The sequence below is a fragment of the Eretmochelys imbricata genome, chromosome 6, assembly GCF_965152235.1.
Source record: "Eretmochelys imbricata isolate rEreImb1 chromosome 6, rEreImb1.hap1, whole genome shotgun sequence".
Taxonomy (NCBI): Eukaryota; Metazoa; Chordata; order Testudines; family Cheloniidae; genus Eretmochelys; species Eretmochelys imbricata.
Genome location: NC_135577.1, coordinates 127332474 through 127356974, shown reverse-complemented (window position 1 = coordinate 127356974; position 24501 = coordinate 127332474). Strand labels below are relative to the sequence as shown.

General features: G+C 44.3%; 3 protein-coding genes across 8 annotated transcripts in view; 1 reads left to right on the top strand and 2 right to left on the bottom strand.

Moving 5' to 3' along the window:
• Positions 1 to 10816, bottom strand: part of L2HGDH (L-2-hydroxyglutarate dehydrogenase) — a 47213-nt gene extending 36397 nt beyond the window's left edge. The window contains exons 1-3 of the mRNA XM_077819676.1: positions 10699 to 10816; positions 5064 to 5179; positions 1368 to 1519 (exon numbers count right to left, since the gene is read on the bottom strand). Of these exons, the coding sequence (XP_077675802.1) occupies positions 1368 to 1519; positions 5064 to 5179; positions 10699 to 10796 (366 nt within the window). The 5' untranslated portion in view covers positions 10797 to 10816. The remainder of the gene's footprint in view (positions 1 to 1367; positions 1520 to 5063; positions 5180 to 10698) is intronic.
• DMAC2L (distal membrane arm assembly component 2 like) lies at positions 10458 to 16097 on the top strand. Of its 6 annotated transcripts, none has more exons than XM_077819681.1 (5): positions 10458 to 10622; positions 12258 to 12368; positions 13593 to 13801; positions 14645 to 14816; positions 15967 to 16097. In XM_077819681.1, exons 2-5 carry the CDS (start codon positions 12265 to 12267, stop codon positions 16079 to 16081), a joined length of 600 nt encoding a protein of 199 aa, XP_077675807.1. In that variant the 5' UTR covers positions 10458 to 10622; positions 12258 to 12264; the 3' UTR covers positions 16082 to 16097. The 6 variants fall into 6 exon arrangements, with proteins under 6 accessions (XP_077675807.1, XP_077675806.1, XP_077675809.1 ...); XM_077819680.1 differs by having other exon boundaries at positions 12206 to 12368; XM_077819683.1 differs by lacking the exon at positions 10458 to 10622 and adding an exon at positions 10792 to 11119.
• Positions 16098 to 19189: 3092 nt separating this feature from the next.
• The window catches only part of CDKL1 (cyclin dependent kinase like 1), a 33592-nt gene continuing 28280 nt past the window's right edge, over positions 19190 to 24501 (bottom strand). Inside the window, exons 7-9 of the mRNA XM_077819677.1 lie at positions 24226 to 24282; positions 23780 to 23935; positions 19190 to 20070 (exon numbers count right to left, since the gene is read on the bottom strand). Of these exons, the coding sequence (XP_077675803.1) occupies positions 19963 to 20070; positions 23780 to 23935; positions 24226 to 24282 (321 nt within the window). The 3' untranslated portion in view covers positions 19190 to 19962. The remainder of the gene's footprint in view (positions 20071 to 23779; positions 23936 to 24225; positions 24283 to 24501) is intronic.

The following is a 24501-nucleotide window of genomic DNA, read 5'->3' as shown; positions in this document are numbered from 1 at the left end:
CTGACCCCACTCTAAGTACACTGCCTTTTTAAGTTGATCAGCAAGTTGAGACAGCAGCTGCTGCCAGCAAGCTCCCTCCATCCAGAGCCCTGTTGTGTTCCCCCCCCCCCCCCCACTTTGTGGAGATGGGGTACAGGAGCAGGGGGAGGAGGACACCCTGACATTAGCACCCCTCTTCCCCCCTGCCCCTGCACAGCAAGCAGGAGGCTCCCAGGAGCAGCTCCAAGGCAGAGGGCAGGAGCAGCACACGGCAGTGGGGGAGGGACAGCTGAACTGCCCAGCAATTCATAGCCTGCTGGGTGGCTGCTGCACAGGAATCTTAGTGGAGCTGATGGGGGCTGCCGGCCCTCCCTGGTTCCAAGCCCACACCAGCTCGCTCCGACGGGCTGCTCTTCCTACAAGCAGTGGACCAAGCAGGCGGCTGCCAAACAATGTTAGAAGGGAGCATTGCGCACCTCTAAACAAGGCTGATCTAGTAGAGATCATGGACATAACAACCAAACAACATTAACCAGGCCAGTGTTAAGTGAGGAATTACTGTACCAATACTCAGGCTTTGTCAACACCAGCACTTTTGTCAGTAAAACTTTTGTCGATCAGAGGTGTGAAAAACAACAATCCCTGACGGACGTAAGTTTCGCTGACAAAAGTGCCAGCATGGACAGTGCTATGTCGATGGGAGACACTCTCCCGATGGCATAGCTTCTGCCGCTCATTGGGGGCGGTTATATTATGCCGGTGGGAGAGCTCTCTCCCTTCGGCATAGAGCGACGACACGGGTGTGACACAGAGTGACGCAGCTGCGCCACTGTAAGGTCTGTAGTGTAGACACAGCCTCAGAGACCACTGCCACGCTTAAAGGAAGCGTGAAAAAGAGGTGTTTAGAAACAATTTCACTGGCCCTCCATGGAAGACATTTGCAATCAGTGCCATAACGCCAAAGCTTAGAGTGTGAAGGAGGCAGGGGAATGTGGTTTTAAATCCTGTTGGGACGCTTTTAAAAATAACGTTTAACTTAACCCAGCAGCAAGAGAGTTTGAGACGTATGTGGAAGGGAAGGAAGAAAGAGACCCAGTGGGGTGTCCTAATACGGAGTCTAAACTACAGACATTGTCACCTCACCTCAGTAGATCATTCCCTTGCAGTGTATGGGCCCAAGGGAGGAATTAATCTGAATTCCTGCAAAAAGATGGCAAGGGCAGGCTCATCCTGCAGGATTTAACCATGGCCGTGTACACTTATGTTCACCCCAGAATATTCCCTTGGTGAAATTACCACAACAGCGTGTGTGGTACTGTTACGCTGTATACATCAGACAGTCACAGTTTCCAAAGTCAGAGAGAGAGAAGATGCAGCAGCTACTGTACCTTGCCACACTGTTTGTATGGAATTCCCTTTCGGTCACAGTACTCATAGCATAGGGCTGCACCCTGCACGCACAATTTAGCTTTCAGAGATCCAGGTGTGTAGTAAATTCCACTATGAATAACACCACTGTTATGTCCACTCTGGTGGCAGGCTAAATAAAGAGAGAAGTTATGCTATTAAAATACATGCTCCACATATCTTAGATTTATACACTACCTTCATTCTTTCAGTCATCAGAAAAATGATCAATTTAAGCCTGTGCCCTAGTTAGATTCTACAGTAATAAATATCTGAATGCAGTAACATACCACTCCAGGAGATTCCTCTCTTCATTCTCCTCCAAGCTGTTTAGATGGCTGTGTAGGACACAATCAATGAGAGGGGCTGCAGGGAGCAGTCAATCAGGGCCCAGCAGGCTCATATAAAAAGGAGCTGAAAGGGCTGGACAGATGAGTCTGCTTGCAGGGTCCAGGGGAGCAAGAAGAGGTGCTCCTGGCTGGCTGAAGGGGCTACAAGGGCTAAAGCAGGTAGTTGCGGGCAGGGAACTAGGGAACAGCTTCTGGCCGGCTATCAAGACTCAATTAAGATGGACTACAGGGAAATGGCCCAAGGAATTGCAGTTAGAGACATGGCACGTAGCTGCTACTTAGAAGATCCCTGGGCTGGGACCTAGAGTAGTGGGTGGGCTCAGGTCCCCCACTCCCACAGCAGCCAGTGAGGAAGTGGTTGTAGACAGGCCCAGGGAAGGGACTGTACGTGGAACTGTTACTCCCTGGAAAGGAGCTGAACTGAGACTGAGCCAGCTGGACAGGTCGGGCTCAGAGGACTAAAGGGCAGGTGAAGAGCCTCAAGCGAGGAAGCCCTGGGGGTGCAGTGCCATCCCAGAGTAGGAACCTTCACACATAAGCTGACCAGCTAGGGTACTGAGATAGGCCCTGTTGGTCAGACTGAAGACTGGAGCCTGGGGAGGGCTACAGAGACATTGCCAACGGAGGGGTACCGTGATAGGCTCTGCTGGACTGTGAAAGGACAGAGTCCAGGGAGGGCTACAGGACATTACTGAGGGCTTTGAGACACACCCGGTTGGACAGCGTACTGCAAAAGGGGTTTGTTGTGTTTGTTTGCACATAGATTGTGGGTGACTTGGCTGAAGGGCTGAGTCACCAAAGACCCTCCTGACAAGGGCAGAGGTGGATGGGGGGCACGGTGAGCCAAGAAACGGAGAAAACTGCAGGCACTCATACACTGAACCAGGGGGCGCTCACAAGAGGTGGGCGCAACCCCCTTACAAACCCCAATTGTGTACACATCAGTCCAGACTTTCTAAATGTTAACAAAAAGAACAGGAGGACTTGTGGCACCTTAGAGACTAACAAATTTATTTGAGCATGAGCTTTCATGAGCTACAGCTCACTTCATCGGATGCATTCAGTGGCTGCTACTCTGAAATCTGATAAATGTTAACACTAATTCTTAAAATGAAATGATCCTATAAAGCCTCACAGTACTCCACTACCAGTATGATCCTGAATATCTCACATACTGGCAGCCCTGCTTGTCTCTGCAAAAGGCTTTCAAGCATTTATGAGCTAGGCCTGACTGTTACTTTCTCTCTCTTTGGAAATGAAATGGAGGAGAGAGAGAGGCAAGTTCCAAGAGTACTTTTACTGACCAAATTTAATTTCTTATTCAAAAAAGGTTATATAATCTCCCCCTTAAAATGTTGGTGCCCATATCTTATGCCCATTCACTTACCCACACAACTGATACCATGAGTCTTAAGAGAGGAGGCTAAGACAAGGGCATTAAATCCTTTAATATCTAAATTGCCTATATAGCAACAATGACCCAGCTGATGTGTCTATTTAAGGCATTCAGCTGTTTCAGCATTATCCACACACATTAGGTCACACTATTCTAAGTCAGCAGTTTGATTTACCCTCTTTGGAGTCCTCAGGCCCTATGCTACGTGTTTGGGGGTTCTGCATAAGCACTTAGTGGCAGGAGATTGATCATTAGCAATGCAGCTGTATTTGCAAGTTCTTCTTACTTAGCTGAAGAACAATCAGCAAAACAAGGGTGCTTAGTCTTTCTTGTTTCAAAGTCTGGATAGAAAACAGGCCCTGGTGTGTCTCAAGGTTCCAAGTGTCCTTTTTTACCAGCTGTGGTGTAAACAGGCACAAGTCCCATTGGCAGCACTAACCAAACCCTGCAAGTAGTCACTGGAATAATTATTTTAGCTCTTGACTTTCAAAGTGAGACTACTGCATGGACCATCTATGTTAAGAGCCAAGAAATTGGTGAAAATTGGTGAAAAGAGTTATCACTCCCAGCTGTTTGAGGAGGTGCCATGGGGATGGCTGTACATTTGTCGTAGCATTTCTTTTAATCAAAAATCATTTCCCCATGATTTTTTATTAAAAATGCCATGACTAAGAGAGGGGTCCCAGGCAGGGGAAGGAGGCTGAGAGTGAGCCTGTCCTGCATTCACCCGTGGGACGGAGGGGCCCGAGTGGCACAACAACACAGTATGCCAAGTCGCAACGCCACTCACTCAAATTTGGCCTGGCTGGCCCCCCATCGTGATGGCAGGGCAGCTGGGCCAAACCTGAGTGGTGCTGCGAGCCAATACACCAGGTCAAAATTCCTGGGCCCTACCCTGTGGGACAGGGGCCACAGAAGCTGCCACTGCAGGGTGACTTTATTAAAATCACAAACACAAGTCATGGACAAACAGGGAAATCATGGTATCCATGACATTTTTCCCACCGTGACAAACCTGCAGACCTAGCCATAGGCCTTCCTAGACTTATGATTTTCCAGTTACGGTGGTACAAGTAGTGGTACATCACAGGGGTAGGCTCCACAGATACAAACAGCAACTTTACCTCTTGCATCGATTCAGCTGCACTGATGTCATTTACCCCTGCACATAACACAAGAGCTAGGCAGCAGGTTTAAAACAAACAAAAGGATGTATTTCTTCACACAACACACAGACAACCCATGGAACTCGTTGCCAGGGTATGTTGTGAAGGCCAAAAGCATAACTGGGTTAAAAAAAGAATTAGTTAAGTTCATGGAGAACAGGTTCATCAATGGCTATAAGCGAAGACGGTCAGGGATGCTCAAGTATCCCTAAATCTCTAACTGCTGCAAGCAGAGACTGGATGACAAGGGATGTATCACTCAGAATTGCCCTGTTCTGTTCCTTCTCTCTGAATCATCTGGCACTGGCCACTCTCGGAAGACAGGATACTGGGATAGATGGACCATTTGTCTGACCCAGCATAGTCATTCTTATGTTCTTCTGACTAGCTGGGGCAAATCCCCAGTCAAGACAAGGCCAAAGACTCATCCAAGGGAGTTATTATGCTCTTCCTCCCTATATTTGCATAGTCCCTTGACAGGACTGCATTGTGAAATTATTCCAAAGGGGAACCCTTCATTCATTTCAGATAGATGGGCAGATAGATACTGTTTCCCTCTCATTAAAAAAGAGAGTCTCCCACTTTTTTTGTTAATTTTTTCTCAATTCAATACCCTAAAAATTGCTATTTTAGTGTGTATGTGTTTTTAATTAAAATATCTTACAGACTGACACCAGGAAACCACAAATAAGCAAGGGAAGAAAATGCAAACTTCTTTGTCACTCTCTGATCCAGCAGATATCATGGATAACATGGATATCATACCTAACTCCTTCTCCTTTTCCAGTACACTGAACGTGAGTGATGGGTGTCGCAGAACGAGCTCTCTGGCAGACGCAAGCCCCACAATTCCACCGCCAACAACCACCACGTCAAAAGTGCTATTTAAAAAAAAAAAAAGGGGGGGGGTCATGTTGTAAATGCTCGCTAGCTACATGCTTCACATTTACATGGAAAGAAGCTTCATTTTAGCAAATGAACGTTGGACCCCTTTACAAATGTCTTCTTGAAGACCCACTTCTTCTGAAATGCATCCAAGAAGCCAGCTGACTAAGTCATCCGCTGATTTACCTTTGATTTACCTCAGCTCGTTTATGCCGAGGAAAGGTGCGGAAGGTTAGGAGGAAAGAGGGGTGTGTTTTAAAAAAAACAAAACAAAACAAAAAAACCCACCTGGAAGTGAAGCTGGAAATTGCTGTGTGAGGAAGAGTAGGGAGTTAAAGGGTAACAGAATACTCAGAGAAAATGTATAGTTCAGTGTAAAAAAAAAAAAAAAATAAAAGAATAAACATCTGTAACTAACAAGGCATATGTCTATATTCACCCTGATCACAATACTTGTCTCATTTTGTCCAAGCTTCATCTGTCTTAGTGTTTTAGATTTTATGTTCTCCAGGACAGGGCCTGTAGGTGGAAAAGCGCCTAGCACATTTTGAGTACTAGCACAATAACTAATAATTAAGAGTACAGCAGACTGTCAAACTGTTTGCTCCTCCCTATTTTGATAGATGCAATTTTCCCTTCAGTGACCTGGAATCAGCAAGTCCAAGGCTCCAACTTGACAGTGTCAAGTCATTCTCCATGAGCATTCAGGACATCCAGATTCTCTGTTCATGAAATAGCTACCATTTAGCTAGGCAGGAACTGTAGAGCAGACTCACAAATGAAGCCACAACCACAGATCTTGATCCAGTGCTGAGACCATCTGAATTTAATATTGTCTCATTGTTTCTTTGTACCCCCCCATCTGTGTGTACTCACCTGTGGTCTCATCTTATACTAAAGATTGTAAGATCTTCAGGACACTGTCTTTTTGTTTGGTGTTTGTACAGTGCCTCGCTCAAAGGAGCCCTAAACATGTACTAGGACCCCTAGGCTCTACAATAATACACATAATAATTTTAGGACTATGTTCATTATGAACTCAATTAACAAGGTTACTCTACTCTGACTCACAACTCTCCTGAACTCTCTCATAATTCTCTCAGGCAGCAGAATACAGTATAACCATTTCTTAAATTACATACAAAGTATATGCAATACAAGTAGTAAATGCTTCAGAGGAAAGAAATGTCCTGATCAAATATTTGTTTAGAGTTTTCAGTGTTGATAAGTGCCAAGTGATGCACATTGGAAAACATAATCCCAACTATACGTATAAAATGATAGGGTCTAAATTAGCTGTTATCACTCAAGAAAGAGATCTTAGAGTCATTGTGGACAGCTCTCTGAAAACATCCACTAAATGTGCAGCGCTGTCAAAAAAGCAAACAGAATGTTGGGAATCATTAAGAAAGGGCTAAATAAGATGACAGAAAATATCATATTGACTTTATATAAATCCATGGTATGCCCACATCTTGAATACTGTGTGCAGATGTGGCCGCCCCATCTCAAAAAAGGTATATTGGAATTGGAAAAAGTTCAGAAAAGGGCAACAAAAATTATCAGAGGTATGGAATGGCTTCCGTATGAGGAGAGATTAATAAGACTGGGACTTTTCAGCTTGGAAAAGAGACGACTAAGGGGGGGATATGATAGAGGTCTATAAAATCATGACTGGTGTGGAGAAAGTAAATAAGGAAGTGTTATTTACTCCTTCTCATAACACAAGAACTAGGGGTCACCAAATGAAATTAATAGGCAGCAGGTTTAAAACAAACAAAAGGAAGTATTTTTTTCACAAAAAACACACAGTCAACCTGTGCAACTCTTTGCCAGAGGATGTTGTGAAGGCCAAGACTATAACAGGGTTCAAAAAAGACCTAGATAAATGTAGGGAGGATAGGTCCATCAATGGCTATTAGTCAGGATGGGCAGCAATAGTGTCCTTAGGCTATGTTTGCCAGAAGCTGAGAATGGGTGACAGGGGATGGATCATTTGATGATGACCTGTTCTGTTAATTCTCTCTGGGCCACCCGGCATTGGCCACTGTAGGAAGACAGGATACTGGGCTAGATGGACCTCTGGTCTGACACAGCATGGACGTTCTTATGTTCTTAGAGCCATTCGAGTTTACAGTGTAAACCCTTACTGACACTGAACTCTTTAAACCAAGATTAGCTTTCTTTCAAGAAGAGATGCTGTAGCTAAACCAAAAGGTACGGTCTTGATGCAGGAATTACTGGGTGACCTATGTTATGCAAGTGGTCAGACTAGATGACCAAGATGGTCTCTTTTGGCTTGAAATCTATGAATCAGCATTTAAGTGGAGCACACAGGATAATGTGATTTAAGCAAACTGATGTACTGTAAAGGGGATAGTGTGGTGGGAATAGACCTCATTCTAAAATACTGTACCTACTTTTCCTTTTCAAAATCCACTCAGTTGTCAAAAAAATTGTAAGAAATCCCAACCAAAGCTACTATTTTTGTAGGACCCGTACAAACAGGTTTTGTGCTTCTGTACTTACTTTGCAGCATCAATTGAATAATAAACACCATCCCCACAGCTACAAACGTACCTGCTGACACTGACAAAGCCAATCAATATATAAGCAAATAATGTCCTTTTGGAATCTACCACATTAGAAACAGGAAGACAAATGGTATCTAAGGTGAGCCAAGATGAAAGTAATTTCATTCAATGTATTTTTATTTTATTTAAAAATACTGTCTCCTGTGATGCTGTCAAGGTTCCTCCCCCACTCTGAACTCTAGGGTACAGATGTGGGGACCTGCATGAAAACCTCCTAAGCTTACTTTTACCATCTTAGGTTGAAACTTCCCCAAGGTACAAATTAATTTTATCCTTTGTCCTTGGAATATCCACTGCCACCACCAAACTCCAACTGGGTTTACTGGGAAACGTAGTTTGGACACGTCTTTCCCCCCAAAATCCTCCCAACCCTTGCATCCCGCTTCCTGGGAAAGGTTTGGTAAAAATCCTCACCAATTTGCATAGGTGACCACAGACCCAAACCCTTGGATCTGAGAACAATGAAAAAGCATTCAGTTTTCTTATAAGAAGACTTTTAATAGAAGTAGAAGTAAATAGAAATAAAGGAATCACCTATGGAAAATCAGGATGGTAGATACCTTACAGGGTAATTAGATTCAAAACATAGAGAATCCCTCTAGGCAAAACCTTAAGTTACAAAAAAGACACACAGACAGGAATAGTCATTCTATTCAGCACAATTCTTTTCTCAGCCATTTAAAGAAATCATAATCTAACACATACCTAGCTAGATTACTTACTAAAGTTCTAAGACTCCATTCCTGGTCTATCCCCAGCAAAGCAGCATATAGACAGCCACAGACCCTTTGTTTCTCTCCCTCCTCCCAGCTTTTGAAAGTATCTTGTCTCCTCATTGGTCATTTTGGTCAGGTGCCAGCATGGTTACCTTTAGCTTCTTAACCCTTTACAGGTGAGAGGATTTTTCTTCTGGCCAGGAGGGATTTTAAAGGGGTTTACCCTTCCCTTTATATTTATGACAGATGCTATGAAGCTCACTGCTGCTCATCACCACAGGATCCATTTCCTACCTAGGCAAAGACACTTCCTGTGTTCACGTGTAGGCACCTGGGAGTTCTGGGGAAGACTATTTGAAAAGGAACTTAAAAACTGAGAAGGTGTCTGGATATTTTCATAGTGGAGCATGAGTACCATTATCTTACAAATTTTGGGGAGAAGACTATGGACACGGTCCTATCAGCAGCTAACGTAAATGCATTATTGGATTAAATGGAAGGCCCTCTCCTGCTGTCTCTGGACTGGTGGCCCCTGTTACTGAAATATATACAATGTGAAAAGTGCCTCACATTAAACAAGGATGAGTTGAAATTCAGATCTAACCTCGAGATATGGACACTGGGACATAAAAATGTTTCATGTTTCTGTACTGCATGTCCATGGACCAACAGTAGGTATTACTTTACAGCAGTGGTTCCCAAACTTGGCTTGCAGCTTGTTCAGGGAGGGCCGTGAGATGCTTGGTTTACCTGAGCGTCCGCAGGTACGCCACTCGCAGCTCCCAGTGGCCGCGGTTCGCTGTTCCTGGCCAATGGGAACTACGGGAAGCAGCACGGGCCGGGCAACCGCTTCCTGCAGCTCCCATTGGCCAGGAACTGCGAACCGCAGCCACCAGGAGCTGCGAGCGGCCATACTTATGGACGCTCAAGTAAACAAAGTGTCTCACGGCCTGCCAGGGGCTTACCCTGAACAAGCTACGAACCAAGTTGGGGAACCAATGCTTTACAATAAAATCCTATTATGTGAATATGATAGAGTGAGATATACCTGTATCAAATTGTGACCCCATTTATTTTGAGAACATAAGTTTGATGCAGAGTCACTTTGTATCGTAAACCTTCATGTTATATTGCAATCCACATTGTGGATTAGAATGTGGTGTACTGAGGACAGCGCTGGAATTGCAAGCTATCAATTTAAGGGTGGGGAGGGTTTCTGAATCCAGCTTGCAGCCTAGAGCCTGGATGGCTCTGTAGCAAAGCATGAGCACAGCAGACAGAGAATCTGAAAAGAGCCAGGTGGGGTGAGCTGTGCCTCAGTGACTTAGAGAGCAGCCTGTTTCCTCTCTGTGTGTTTTGAGGTTCTTGTGTGTTACTTGTTCTGAATTCTAAGAAATAAAACAGTGTTACATTGCAACTGTCTAGCAACAGTATTTATGTTTTCTATCTCACTTCTGGTTGCATGCTGTGAACATAACAAAGCATCCATTTTGTAATACAGGCTTGATGCCTAATGGAGTGACCATTTCTGAGAAGCTAAGACTAGAGCCCTGTACCCGCATCCATCTGCGATCCGCAAACATGGCCCACGGATACCTTCAGATGTGGATATAAAGCAGATATCTGTGAATTTGCAGGGCTCTAGCTATGACAGAGTAATCTAGAGCCATCAACTCCAGGTATACCTGATCCCCTGCAACAACGATGCAATATTCTACGCAGTAGCCTGGCCGGGAGCAGGGACTGGAGTTACTCAGCCTACAGCAAACGGCTGGGAGAGCTGCAGCTTCTGTCCCTAGCCAACACGACCAAAGGAGCCAGTGACCAAAATTAGCAAGGCGCAAGATCACGAACACAAACCGCCCCGCGGCCCCCGGCCGGCCTCTGCACCGGGGGCGAAGGGGAGCAGCAGAGGCAGGCCCCGGCTCGGACTTGCACCGTCCCCGTCCCGCCAGCCCCCACCCGGCCAGCGGGCGAACGGGAGCCAGCTCGGCTCCGCGGGCGCCGCCCCCCGGCAGGCTCGCCTGGTTCGGGCCAACCCTGACTGAATCCACTTCGGCTCCGTCTTCTCCAAAGTCAGCGCGTCCACACGCGGCCCGGTTCCAGTCCCGCCCCTACCCCCCGCCCAGGTTAGCGCCGGGCCGGGCGCGGCCGAGCTCCGTCCCCGGCGCTCCCGCGGGAAGGGCCCGACCCCGGCGGCCTCACCTACTGCGGCGGCGCGGGTGCCCCGCGGCCCGGCCCAGCCCGGGCAGGCGCGCCCGGCCCCAGGCCCGGCCCGCCCGCAGCAGCAGCGGCGGCGGCATCCTGGGCTCGTCCCGGCGGCGGCTCTCGGAGCCCGGGCCCGCCCCGCTCCTCCCACAGCCCCGCTAGCCATGGCGGGGCCCCGGGCTCCTCCTCCAGCCCCCGGGGCAGGGCCCGCGCTGCCTCAGGGGGGCGGGAAGGCCGTGCCCGGCCAGGGCGAGCTCAGGGCAGCCCGCCCCCGACCACTAGCCCGGGCCGGCCGGGCCGCCTGCCGTGGGCGGGAGGTCGGAGGCGCTCAGGGTGGTCTCCAGCCCGCCGCGGGGCCCCCAGAGGAGCGGATTCGGCTCGAGCGGGGGTGGGCCGAGGGCCGCGCCTGGGAATCGTCGTTGAATGGCGGGCCGTGAGCGCTGGCAGAATGGGGCTGGGGGTGCGGGCCCGGGGTGGGGGGCCAGAAATGAGGCGTGTGGGAGGGGGCTCCGGGCTGGGGTGGGAGAGCGGGGCGAGGGATCCGGCTGGGGGGTGCGGGCGCTGCGGAGGAGGAGTTTGGGGTGTAGGAGGGGGCTCTGGGCTGGGACTGAGGGGTTCAGATGGCAGGAGGGGGATCGGGGCAGGGGATTGGGGTGTGGGCTCTGGGGTGGGGCTAAGGATGAGAGGGTTAGGGTGCAGGAGGGTGCTCTGGGCTGGGATCGACGGGTTTGGAGGGCGGGAGGGGGATCAGGGCTGAGGCAGGGGGTTGGGGCATAGGGAGAGGCTCAGGGGTGCAGGCTCTGAGTGGCACTTACCTCAAGTGGCTCTCAGAAGCAGTGGCATGTCCCTTCTCCAGCTCCTACGCAGAGGTGCGGCCAGGCGGCTCTGCACGCTGCCCTGTCCGCAGGCACCGCCCCTGCAGCTCCCATTGGAGTACCAGAGGGGGCCATTGGAGCATGTAGGAGCCGGAGCGGGGCCATGCTGCAGCTTCCAGTAGCCATGTGGTGCGGCCCTTGACCCCGTGCCCCGGCTGGAACACTGGAGCGGGGCAAACCCCAGACCCTGCTCTCCAGCGGGAGCTTGTAGGCCGGCGTAAAACAGCTCATGGGCCATAGTTTGTCCACCCCTGTGCTAGAGAGCCCATTTAGGAGACTTCTCCAACCTGCACTAGCTCTTCTTAGTGGTGTGGCCTGACTAAATTAGATCAACAACAGGTGGTGTGGCTGTGAATATAAACTACTTAGCATTTATTTACATGCAGATGCCATGTGTTTAAAATTTGAAAACAAAATTGATCTTTGATTCCAAGTTGCAGATTTAACTATAACATTTCTTTCTTAGCACTTCAGCATTTTTCAGGCTGCCAGTCAATGGGATGCATCTGATGACATACATTCCTATCTGTAATTGCTAAAACATTAAAAATATCCTCCAATTAAGTGACATAGTGTTATTTAAACAAAACAAAATACCTGTAATATATGTTTTCTTTGTATGTGACTAGTGGCAAGAGGACAGAGGCACCAAACTGAAATTTCAGTAAACCTCTCTTTCAGTTCTACGATGCTGTTGGGAAAGTTCATACAACCAGTGCACAGCTTAAAGAAACTGTCAGCCCCAGGTGCATGCAGGCACTTATGGGGATGGCTGAATGCAGTTTTTAACAAGTAAGAAAAACAGATGTGTTTAATAGTTCATGTGCTAGTTAAAAGCTCTGATGCACATCGCTATGTAGCGTGGATAATCAATTAATACAAAAGCAACAGTAGCCAGTTACAAGTCACAGAACAGGAGAGAGTTTTCTCTTTTAAAAGTGTTTTTCTTTTCAAATAGTATGCTGTTGTCAGATATTGGTTGTTTCTTACATTTTCCAGTAACAAAATCACTGATTTACAAAGGAAAGTGTGTGCTTTAATCAGTATGTTGTGGGGTAATTTTATTTATCTTGGTTGAGACTAGTTAGAATTTAAATTCTAGCTTCATAAATCCCCATCTTCCTTTGGCCTTGATTCCATTAGCATTTAAATTCTGGTTCTAGCATTCTAAATTTCCTTCATGTATTCAGAAGGCGCTCTAAAGAGTTATCTTTCCTAATGTAATTTAGTTGAACTAACAGGTTTTTTGTTTTAAAAAAAGTTAAAATGTAATTATTTCTCTACCAATAACAAATGTCAGACATTCATAGTCTGCATTCAGTCTTCTTCAGCATTCTCCACCAAGTCCTAAGAAGCATCCTCACAGAATAGATCCCAGGATTTTAACTAATTCCTGGGGTGTGTCCCTTTGTAGTACCCTTTGTAGTACTAGTAAATCTTGAGGAAAGAGATGTCAGGAATGACACATATGTAGCAATCTGTGATGGACTCAAAACTGACTCGGGAGGCAAAATCCCAAACACTGTTGTAAAGCCTTATCCTGGGCTGATGCTGGATATCTCCTGCATACACACTTCTCTGCTTATTTCATGCTTTTGCAATACTTGTGTAGCATTTTCATGCCTACCAAGTAGTTTTGAATTAATAAGGTAGAGCAACTTAATGAGTACATGGGTTGGCAGAGGTAGAATGCTGAGCACAGAGAGGAGGAGAGGATTAGTTCAAGAGAAATACAAGTGACAAATCAGCAAGCAATATTTTTCTTCGTTACATTACCAAAATTTATTTTTCATTTAAAATATAAATTAACACAGGTTACCAGATTTAAAAAAAAAAAATGAGTCCCAGGGCAGACTTAATAAGTTGGTGTAAACCACTGCCCTGGGACTCAATCCTATCTTTCTCTTTTTCTTTCATCATACACTTAAAATATTTATTGTGCAGTAATAGGGCTGCAAATGTGATAAAGCTGTACGTTCGTATAGGAAGATCTAAATGTTTGTTCTACGTTGACAGGGTAGACTATGAACGTATACAGGCTGTTGGCCCTGATAGAGCAGCTTCTGAATGGCTTCTGCGGTGTGGAGCGCTGGTTCGTTTCCAAGGCTATGATAAATGGCAGCATGACTACAATGGTCTCCCAACAGGGCCTTTAGGAAAATACAAGATACAAGCAATCGATGCCACAGAGTCCTGCATCATGTACAGAGGATTTGATTATTTGGGTAACCAAGACGCAGCTTTGCAAATTATATATTGTCCTTAAAATTCATCCATTTGCATCAAAGACTGAGCGGTTGTGTCTTTTTTTCGTTTCTTTGTGAATCATAGAGAAGGCTTGATTTTTAAAAGAAAAATGTTTGTGTTTTAATTGAGAAATATCAGATTGTACCTCTGTTTTTGCTGGAGGTCTCCTTTTAGGATACAGATGGATTGGGAGCTTTGTCAGCCATTACTTGAAGAGGGAAGAGCATTAAATAATTGGAACAAAGCTTTAGTAGTTAAATAAGTTCATAGGTCAATATGCATTAATGCAAACCAGGGTTTTAAATTTTCTGTATAAAAAACTTACTCTAAATCATGTGTCAGTTTTTGGTATTTGTGAAGCCATAGTCTTTTCTAGGAAAAGCCAGATAAGTAAGCTCTGCATTTCTAATTTAAAAGAAGCAGAATTTTTAAAAACTTGTTGCCTTTCAGTCATCTTTTACTCAACAAAGAACAAACATGGGACACACACTCTTCTTTTTTCTTTGCAAGTCCTCTTAAATTTCTTGCATAATTGCATTGTTAGTTCAGCACTTATCAGTCATGCTGGGCATGCTGATTTTCTGTCATTTGCCTACTTCCGTATAAAAGCCCTTAGAACCTTAGTCATGCTTTTGTGATTGTGAAGCCAACAGTGGGATTGCTGCAGAGTACAGTACAATAATTCATGATGCATTATGGCTCTTCAGTATGCAGGCGTCTGTTGCCACCAGTTTATGGAAGCATGAGAATAAGAACTACAAACTCGTTGGCAGCATCTTATACAGTTTGCTCCTTGTATTATGATTTTTTCTCTTTTCCAGATGGTCTCAGACACGTTGAGGAAATTAAGCTGAGCAACTGTATTTATATCCAGGATGAATGTCTGCAGAGGATCAGTGAGACTGAGAGCTTACAGAAAAGTCTCCTGCGTCTGATGATAATTTCCTGTGGGAATGTCACAGATAAAGGCATCATAGCACTCCACAAATTAACGTGAGCCATTGAGGGAATGTCTTGTAGAACACGGCTTTTCTAGCTGTTGCCATATTTGTCTGTTTAGAATAGTATTGGATTACTGACATTCGTTTGTTTGTTTACATTAGATTTCAATAGTCTTTGACGTACAATGAAAGCAAAAACGGTGCGGGCTGTTCTGAGAAATCAATTTTAGTAGTTTGGATTAACACACAAAAATCTAACAAACCCATTAACCTAACAGCAATTCAGTAAGTAGAACTGTAGGCTATGGTGCTGAAAGTAGGAAGCCTAAGAGTATGTGAATCCTCAGCTGCATCATGTCCTCAGAGTTAACCTTTTTCAACGTCCCCTTTTGTAGGTGAGATTCAGAAATGTTGGTTGCTCAACAGATTACAGCAGACCATGCTGTCCCTGTGCTGAGGCATTGTCTCTGCAAGTGCAGTGGATTAGTACATTTACCTGCCACCTTTGGACTACTAGGAACTAACCACGCACTTTCACCTTGCTTTCTGCCATTGAGCACCCCATCCCTTTCTCCTCAATGTAAAACAAAAACAAACAAAAATATCAACCCTGGCATTTACAACACACTGCACCTCCTATTATCTTTGTTTTCTTTAACCACTTTCCTTTAGCTGTGTCTGATGTAGCTCCTAAGGTCTTTGGGATAGAGGCCTCGTTTGTTTTTCAAACCCTGCATGGAAGGCAGTATGCCAGTGAAGCCCCTATTCAACAGTGCACTCTTTGTTTATTATACAGGAGTATAAATATTGACAAAGTCCTTGCTAATGGTGAAGAGGAACTAGTTTGGCTTTCACGGCCTTAGTAAGTTACTAGGAGGACTTCTGATAGTAATAAAAAGTAAGATAAAAAGAGCAGGATGGTATGTGGGGCAGGGGTCTTGTCTTCATTTTTGTCAGCAAAGCACCTTGTTCACTTTAAGAAATGAATCAGTGGAAGCTTGTAGCTACTAAGCACCTCTGAAAACTTTAGGTAACCAATTTTGAAAATATTGGCTCCCTATTAAAAATTCTTTGAAACACCTACACCCCCCCAGAATCTCATCGTATGTATAATTAATTTAAGCGTGAAAGTATCTGTGCTTTTGAAATTAATCACTCTGTCTTGTAAAGTAGCTTCTGACTGACTTTTTATATATTTATAGGAACCTTGAATATTTATTTCTGAGTGACCTTCCTGGGATAAGAGAGAAAGAAACTACTGTTCAGATCCTTAAGAAATCAAAGCCATCACTGGAGCTGGAATTAGATTTAGAATAAAGGCATCTTTACGTAATTCTGAGGTGTCTTATTTCATAATATTCAGTCTCCTTGAACTATGTGGGTTATATAGTTGTCACGATGCTTATAGTTCCTCATGGAAGAAGATCTCTCATCCATAGCTTTGAAGCTATTTAAAAAAAAAAAATCAATCTCAATGAAATGTAGTTGAACTTAATTTGTGCTTTCACTTAACTACAGCGAATGCAATTCTGTAAACATGTTACCAATGTGTATTGTGAAGTTTTAGTAAACACTCTTGAAAACCAATTTCAGTCAAATCCAAATGGAAAGAAATTCGGGGTAGTTTTTTCAAAGACAGGCTCTGACTTTTCCAAGGGACTGCAGCTGGTAGGCCGAGCACGGTTGTCCTGTGAAGAAGCAGGTTTTCTTGTGGATGCCCTTGCACCAGCTATTGCTTTAAACCACTTTGGGCTTAATTAGGCCTAGTACCTACCACTGAACAGGTTTGGGTGCACTTCATGAAATGACTTAATTAGTAACAAATAGTTTATACTTGTGCTAAGTTGAGAGAGGTGGTCTGCCTTCAAAAGGGTTATAGTGCTTTTATGAATCCCTTCCAGGCTTCTGTGGGGAGGGCAAAGAAGGGCTTGCAGGGAATTGCCAGGAAAGGGGAGCAAGGTTCTTGCTAACTCCACAGTTGTGTGTTGAGAGTTCCCAGAAGGGGAGAGTGAAAACTTCTATTCAGTCTCTTACATGACAGCCCTGAATGTTTCTTTTTTTCTCTTCCACTTGGGGAATCTTTTCTGGGTTGTACCTGTTGCTTTTTCTCTCTCCTTTAAATCCTTTCTCCCCCAAATTTAATGCAGAGCAGAATGGAGAGCATCCCTTGTTTGTCCCATTTGAACAACTTGTCCATTCTGAAAGACTCACTGACCTGTATCTTGGAGGGTATATGCTCAGCAATTTGGGGACAGTAAAGCTGAGCAGTTATTTATTTTAGGATCAATATGAAATGAAAGAATTAAAGTTAGCTTAAAGAACAGCCCTGACTAGTAAGTAGAAGGAAGGCCTTGAAAATAGTGAATTATAAGGCTAGAAGGAATGAAGTAGAGAGGATGTCTGGTTCAAAGAATAACTAAAACATAAGGAAAGGTTTCTAAAAAGGCCTCTGACCAACAGGGATGTTTGTGGATGGTTTTAAATAAGACTGAGATTGTGTCTTAAAATGACCCGCATGGTCCTTCCCACCCCACATATCAGTGTCATCTCAAAAATTAGGGCCTGTATGAACCCAGATGCAAAAGAAATACTATTGGTCAGTAAGGAGAAGGGGGCAGAGAGAGGGAGGAAAGGCCTTGGGGAGAAATACAGTCTGATCTGGAATTAAGGATGAATTGTCTCAAATTGTTTTTTTAGCTAAAGTCAGTACTTGGCCATGCCATCACTTGTTTGTTAAAGCGCATAAAAAGTAAACTCTGAAAAGATTCATTGGCCGACCACGCTGGAGCTGACCAAGATGGGTCTAAGCACCCTGGGGTTTAGCCCATTCGTAAGTATCCTGATCGAATGATAAGTGTTGTGCTACTGTCTGGATATAGTAAATTGTTTACTATTTACGCTTTAGGCATGTTTAGAGCAATTATATAAATACCATTTGGCCTTTGGATTTAACAAAGGAATGAATGGTTACCTTAGTGGTGTGGTAATACTCTTCGTAAATAATAATAATTCCAACATTGGGTGCCTCTATTAGTGAACTCTGCTACTCAACTAGAAGGCTCTTCAGGAAGAAATATGGCCACAGAGGAGCGCTGAGTGGGAAGGGGGAATCTTTGAGGAAAAAATATAATCAGTATAATTTTTTTTAAACAGGCTATCATGTAGCCCCCTACAGCTGCTGCTCTCACAGAATCCATGGATGGCAGGAGATAGTTTTAGTCTCTGCACTCTAGCTTTTTCCTTACCAGTGAGTGGGCTTTTCTACTGGAACAGGCCTTGGGATTTAATTAAGTGACGTATAGTGATGAGGGAAAATTAGAGAGACTGTTAGGGAAAGCAACAGCCTAAAACACTTTCAAGAAGATGCAAATGGAAGTGTCCCACTAATCTACTGTTAGGTGAAGTGTACTAGCAATTCCACCTACTTACAAGAGCGCTGGTGAAGGAGCCTTAGGACCCTGCTAGTATCAGCGGACCTGGTTTTTGATCTTACATACATAGATGTAACTTGACTTTCACAGATTACTCATACTTCGTCAGTACAAATGAGAGCAGAATCAGGCTCTGTGAGTTCCCTTGGGGTTTGTTCTATTGGGCTTAGGCCAATCTCTGACTATTAGAGATCAGGATGAGGTAGGGGCAGATTATCTCACATCTGCCTTCCCTGGAGTGCTCACATCTTCCTCTGAAGCATCTGACAAGATTCTGGACTAGATGGACCTCAAGGGCTGATCCCGTGGCAATACCAATATTCCTACTCTTCAGAGGGTGGCCATGGCAGGAATTGTGCTTGGAATATGGAACTCCAGTACAGCCTACAGTTCACAAGATCAAGTCCATGATCTGACACACAGCCTACGTGCTACTTAACTATACAGCATAATTGCTCTGTTCTATCACAAAAATGCAAGGCTGGATGATTTATTCCTATATAAAACACTGAAATTTAATTTTTCCCCCTGAAAAAGGACATAACCAAGCAAATACATAGGGGACAATGCTTGAGATTAAATGATATAAAATGTATTAGTCCACTTATCTGAACATTAAAGTATAAAACAAATCCGTTAATCTGTCCTCACAAGACTATGTCTGGCTATCTGCCCCACTAAAACAATGTCAAGTTTTTGAACTGCATTAGACCTCTGATAGTATTCAGAAGAATACTACTTTCTCTGGACTTCAAACAGCTGTGAATACTTCTGAGGTTGTACTACCGATATTAAAGACATACAAATAGAAAGGTGAGCTACATTAATTTTTATTCAGAACCAATAAAGTATTACATCCTGAGATTACACAAAGAAATGAGATTTATCCTAGTATAGATATTTAGGAGGCCTTCCTGCCCATTCCTTTCTAGTACTATAAACCACAGGTGAGCAGTTTCTGGTACTGATCAAACAACAAGTGAAATCTCTTGGTAATGCCAGAAAGGGAAAGGCAGGGGAAACCTAAAAGCAACAGCAAAGTTTTACTAAAAGAGTGTGTATCTATTTTATTGTCCCCGCCATCAGTGACAATGCTGTAGTCCACTGGGCATTCCATTACATTTACCTGAGGCTTTTCTAATGTTCCTAACACGTTATTTGCACTTAAAAAAATATATTTTACCATGTTCAGCCAATTGAGTGAATGCTCCAATTAGCTGAACAGTCTCCAGCCCCATTCTTACAAACTCACACAAGTAACTTTACTCACACTGTGAGTCCCACTGTTGGTCCTGCTCATGTGAATTAAATTATGCATACGCATAAAGTGTTTCAACTATCTAGTGCTGTGTAATATATAGTATATTTTTTCATTATTTGTAATGCTTTGACACAATGGGACTTTCTGAAACGAATGTATTTGGCATGCTTTTGACTTTACTGCAAAGTCTGGAATACAGGCACTCAATGTGGTTTATTAAAGTCACATGCTGTAAGCAGCGGTTCTTGGTAATGCTGAACCACAAGATAATCACAAAACAAAAACAAAACACTTATGTTCTCCTTTATACATAGAATACTGATTAGCATGCAGCTCTGAACTCCCTATGGTGACACACCATAAACTAACTTCAGAGATCACTTATGTGCCTATTGTAAAATTTCCATTAATTTAGTTTTTCACAGTAAGTCTTCCTTTTAGAAACTGTTGAAGGCTTGCGCTTTGAACAATAAATAGCTCTCTCTTAGTAGTGACTTGCCGTCTTGTTAGATGCTGGGGAAATGGTAGTTTAATTTTCTTGTGTTGCTATACAACTTCTTGTTATCCAAAGCTGGTAAAATGTTACTGCTGGTTAACTGAGGCAGGTACTGTAACTAAAGCAGAAATCACAGTTTATACTTTCACAGGAATTTGAAGTAATTTTATGCATTTCATTTTCTAAATGATACCGTAAGCCATTTGAAAATATTTGCACTACATAAAACAGTTTTGCACTTCACACATTTAGAGACCCAGAGTAGATATGCATTTGTTCATGGGATTATACAACTTGCCTTGCAACAGCACTTCAAAATTTTACTCAACCCATTTATCTTGAGCAAATAATTTATGTTCATATTTGGTTCTGGGGAGGTGGATGGGTGCAAGCCTGCCCATGGCAAAAGGACCCTCCCCCCAGCCTAAGGGGAGGATCCACTGGGCCCAGGACTCACATAATTACAGGTGGCAACAGAAAAAACAAGGACAGGTGTGAGGGTCAAAGGGTCAAAAGTGGGGAACCTGAAGGGGACACCGAGCAGAGTTGACAGGCAGGTAAAAGACTAGTATCATCATCAGTCAGTCACATGACAAAGGGGCGTTGATTTGATCCATGAATTGTTTCCATCAGTCTTAACTTCAGCAGATGTGTGGGAAATTCCCACATCTGAGCCATTCTTTTTTAGGTGACAAATCTGAGTAACTGTCCCAGATTGAAGTGTCAGTAGAAGAAGTTTTGGAACAAACTGATACATTAAACAGTAATTAGTAGGGCTGACAGCGCAGTTGAAACTGCGATGAATCACGATTCATTTTTTTGAGTGAATTGTATGAGTTAACTGTGATTAATCAACAGCCCTAGTAATAAGTCACCAGGACTAGATGGTATTCACCCAAGAGTTCTGAAGGAACTCAGATATGAAATCGAAGAACTATTAAGTGTGGTATGTAACCTGTCACTTAAATCAGATTCTGTCCCAGAGGACTGGAGGGCAGCTAATATGACACCAATTTTTAAAAAATGCTCCAGAGGTGATCCTGCCAATTACAGGCCAGTAAGTCTGACTTCAGTAACAGACAAATGGGTTAAAACTGTAGCAAAGAACAGAACAGATCAGCACATAGATGAACAAGATTTGTTGGGTGAAGAGTCAACACGGCTTTTGTAAAGGGAAATCATGCCTCACCAATCTATTAGAATTCTTCGAGGGAGTCAACAAACATGTCGACAAGGGTGATCCAGTGGATATAGTGTGCTTGGACTTTAAGAAGGTCCCTCACCAAATGGTCTAGACTTAAGCAAAGTAAGCAAGTCATGGATAAGAGGGAACATACTCTCATGGATCAGTAACTGGTTAAAAGACAGGAAATAAAGGGTTGGAATAGCTGGTCAGTTTTCAGAATGGAGAGAGGTAAATAGTGGTGTCCCCCAGGGATCTGTATTGGGACCAGTGTTTCTCAACATATTCACAAATGATCTGGAAAAAGGGGTAAACAGTGAGGAAGAAAAATTTCCAGACGATACAAAATTACTCAAGATAGTTAAGTCCAAAGAAGACTGAAGAGTTACAAAGGGATCTCACAAAACTGGTTGACTGGGCAACGAATTGTTGATAAATGTAAAGTAATGCACAAGTGAAAAAATAATCCCAACTATACGTACAAAATGATGGGATCTAAGTTAGCCATTACCACTCAAGAAAGCGATCTCAGAGGAGGGATAGCTCAGTGGTTTGTGCATTGGCCTGCTAAACCCAGGGTTATGAGTTCAATCCTTGAGGGGGCCATTTAGGGATCTGGGGCAAAAATTGGTGATTGGTCCTGCTTTGAGCAGGGGGTTGGACTAGATGACCTCCTGAGATTCTATGATCTTGGAGTCATTGTGAATCGTTCTCTGAAAACATCTGCTCACGTGGCAGTCAAAAAAGCGAACAGAATGTTTGGCACCATTAGGAAGGGACTAGGTAATAAAACAGAAAATGTCATAATGCCACTATATAAACCCCTGGTACACCCACATCCTGAATATTGCATGCAGATCTGGTTGCCCCATCTCAAAAAAGATACAGTACAAATGGCAGAGATACAGAGACGGGCAACAAAAATGTTTAAAGGTATGGAACAGCTTCCATATGAGGAGAGATTAATAAGACTGGGACTTTTCAGCTTGGAAAAGAGATGATTATATGATAAAGGTCTATAAAATCATGACTAGTGTGGAGAAAGTAAATAAGGAAGTTTATTTACTCCTTCACATAACAGAGGAATCAGGTGTCACCCAATGAAATTAATAGGCCACAAGTTAAAAACAAACAAAAGCAAGTACTTCACACAATTCACAGTCAACCTGTGAAACTAGTTGCCAGGGGATGTTGTGAAGGCCAAAACTATAATGGGGTTCAAAAGAGAATTAGATACATTCATGAAGGATCAGTCTAGCAATGGCTATGAGCCAAAATGGTCAGGGATGCAACCCAATCCTCTGGGTATCCATAGCCTCTGACTGCCAGAAGTTGGGAGTGGACGACAGGGAATCATTTGATGATTGCCCTGTTCTGTTCATTCCTTCTGGATCGTTTGGCATTGGCCACTGTCGGAAGACAGGATACTGGGCTAGATGGGCCCTTGGTGTAACCCAGTGTGGCTGTTTCAGTGTTCCAGTGGAATGCAGCTGTTGTGGAAGGTCAGAAGGAAAGATGAACTCACAGATGGCTAGTGCAAATCCCTTGGAGGACTGAGAGCATCAATATTAGAGACCTTGGGCTGTACTGCAGGACAACAGGAAGCCAGTGTAGTGACCAGAACGCCTGGGTGATGTGTTCATGGCAACCTGTGTTGCCAAGCAGAGAGGCGGCTGCATTTGGTACGTCAGCGTTTATTCAGGGTGTGCAGTTTTATTGGCCGAGCGAAGCAAAGATCCAGACGCTTGGCTTGACGGCATTTCTCTCTGTGTGTGTGTGTATTGCATGCCCTTTGGAATGCCACATCTGACGAATTCCAAAATGTCAGCGAATGGTCTAGGCACCAAGGGGCAGAACACTAGTGATTTTGGTAAAAATCAGAAACTGGAAGGAGGAAAGGGAAGCGGGGAGAGCGGACTCGGAGCCCTGGCACCTAGTTAGTAGAGCCAGCAGTTTCAATCATCTCTGCAATTGTCTATAGAGAGACAAACCAGCTGATGGCAGCTCTTACACCTACCAGCATCACCACCATCCCCATCTCAGCTCTGCCCGGCCTCCAGTACAGTTTCAAATGCTGACACCTTGAATGACTTATCTCCCAGGCAGAAAGAAATGAGTATGATGGTAGGGAGGGCACAGAGCCTCTGTTCCGGGGGCAGGAGGGGGTGGGAATAGTTTCAGGGAGTCCCTGAAACAGAGGAGGGTGGCACACAGGAAGCTTGTGGGGGAGGGATGCAAGGAGCCGCTGGGTTGTGCAAAGAGCTTACCCCGCAAAGCAAGAGAGCATGAGCTAGTCTGAATCTAATAACTCTCATGACAGCGTTCTGTCAGGCATTTTCATTTCTAACTGGCTCTGGCTAATTACACTTGTCTCCTGTTCACCCCTCAGAGTCTCCATGAAGATCTGGCCTAAAGTTCAGATTGCACTGGGCTGGCTTGTTAGCAAGGCAGGTAATTGTCTTCTTGGGTTACAAGTCAGAACCACCCACTTCTGCAGCCCACTGCTGGTCTGATCTGGGGGGATCCTCATCTCCCTGAAAACTGGAGATGTAAGAACTCCAGCTCCACCTGCAGGAAGCTACAAAAGGGAAACAAGCTCCTACCTGAGGCTATGGGGCACTGAACACTGCAAAGTAAATCTTACCCCTGGCATGTGCTTTCGAGTTGTCCGGGTTGGTTTCCGAGTGGCTTTTTCATGTTCCCTTCCCAAATCTCCTGTTTCTCTCATGCTGTCAAAGTATGGATGTTGCAGTAACTGTTCACATGTGAGCCTCTCAGCAGGGTCCATATGAAGGCAGCCCTAGGCAAACGTCATACAGCTAAGGATCACACAGGTGGTCTTTTTGTGTTCAGTGGCATTACAACATTACAGATGTTAAAAGCAGCTGGTTTTAATGAACATCTGTGGGCTCTGGGGTTTCTTTAATGGATCCTTGGAGTCAGTGTTTTCCAGGGTTAAGAGTCAACACAGAATTCCCCAAGCCATGTCACACGCGCAGGTGGCTAACACTGAATTATCCTTCTCTTGGATAATCTACATAGAGATTAAGTGTGAACTCAGTACTTCACCACAGACTGTACTTCGCTTACCTTCATTAGTCCTAGCGCAGGATATGAAATGTTAGGGAATTTCAATTCTAGTGGCTCCTGGGGGGGGGAAAGTATATTTACATTAGTAACTGTTTCAATTATCAGGGTGTCATCACGAACGTGCTTTCCACACCACATGATTAGGGCCCTACCAAATTCATGGTCCATTTCGGTCAAATTCACAGTCATCGGGTTTTAAAAATCATAAATGTCACGAGTTCAGCTATTTAAATCTGAAATTTCACAGTGTTGTAATTGTAGGAGTCCTGACCCAAA

Coding starts and splice junctions, on each gene's coding strand:
- DMAC2L (XM_077819683.1), top strand. CDS start 10,866: ATGGCGGGGCCCCGGGCTCCTCCTCCAGCCCCCGGGGCAGGGCCCGCG. Junction 11,120..12,257: donor GGCCGCGCCTGGGAATCGTC/GTTGAATGGCGG, acceptor CCTCTCTTTCAG/TTCTACGATGCTGTTGGGAA. Junction 12,369..13,592: donor CTGAATGCAGTTTTTAACAA/GTAAGAAAAACA, acceptor CTACGTTGACAG/GGTAGACTATGAACGTATAC.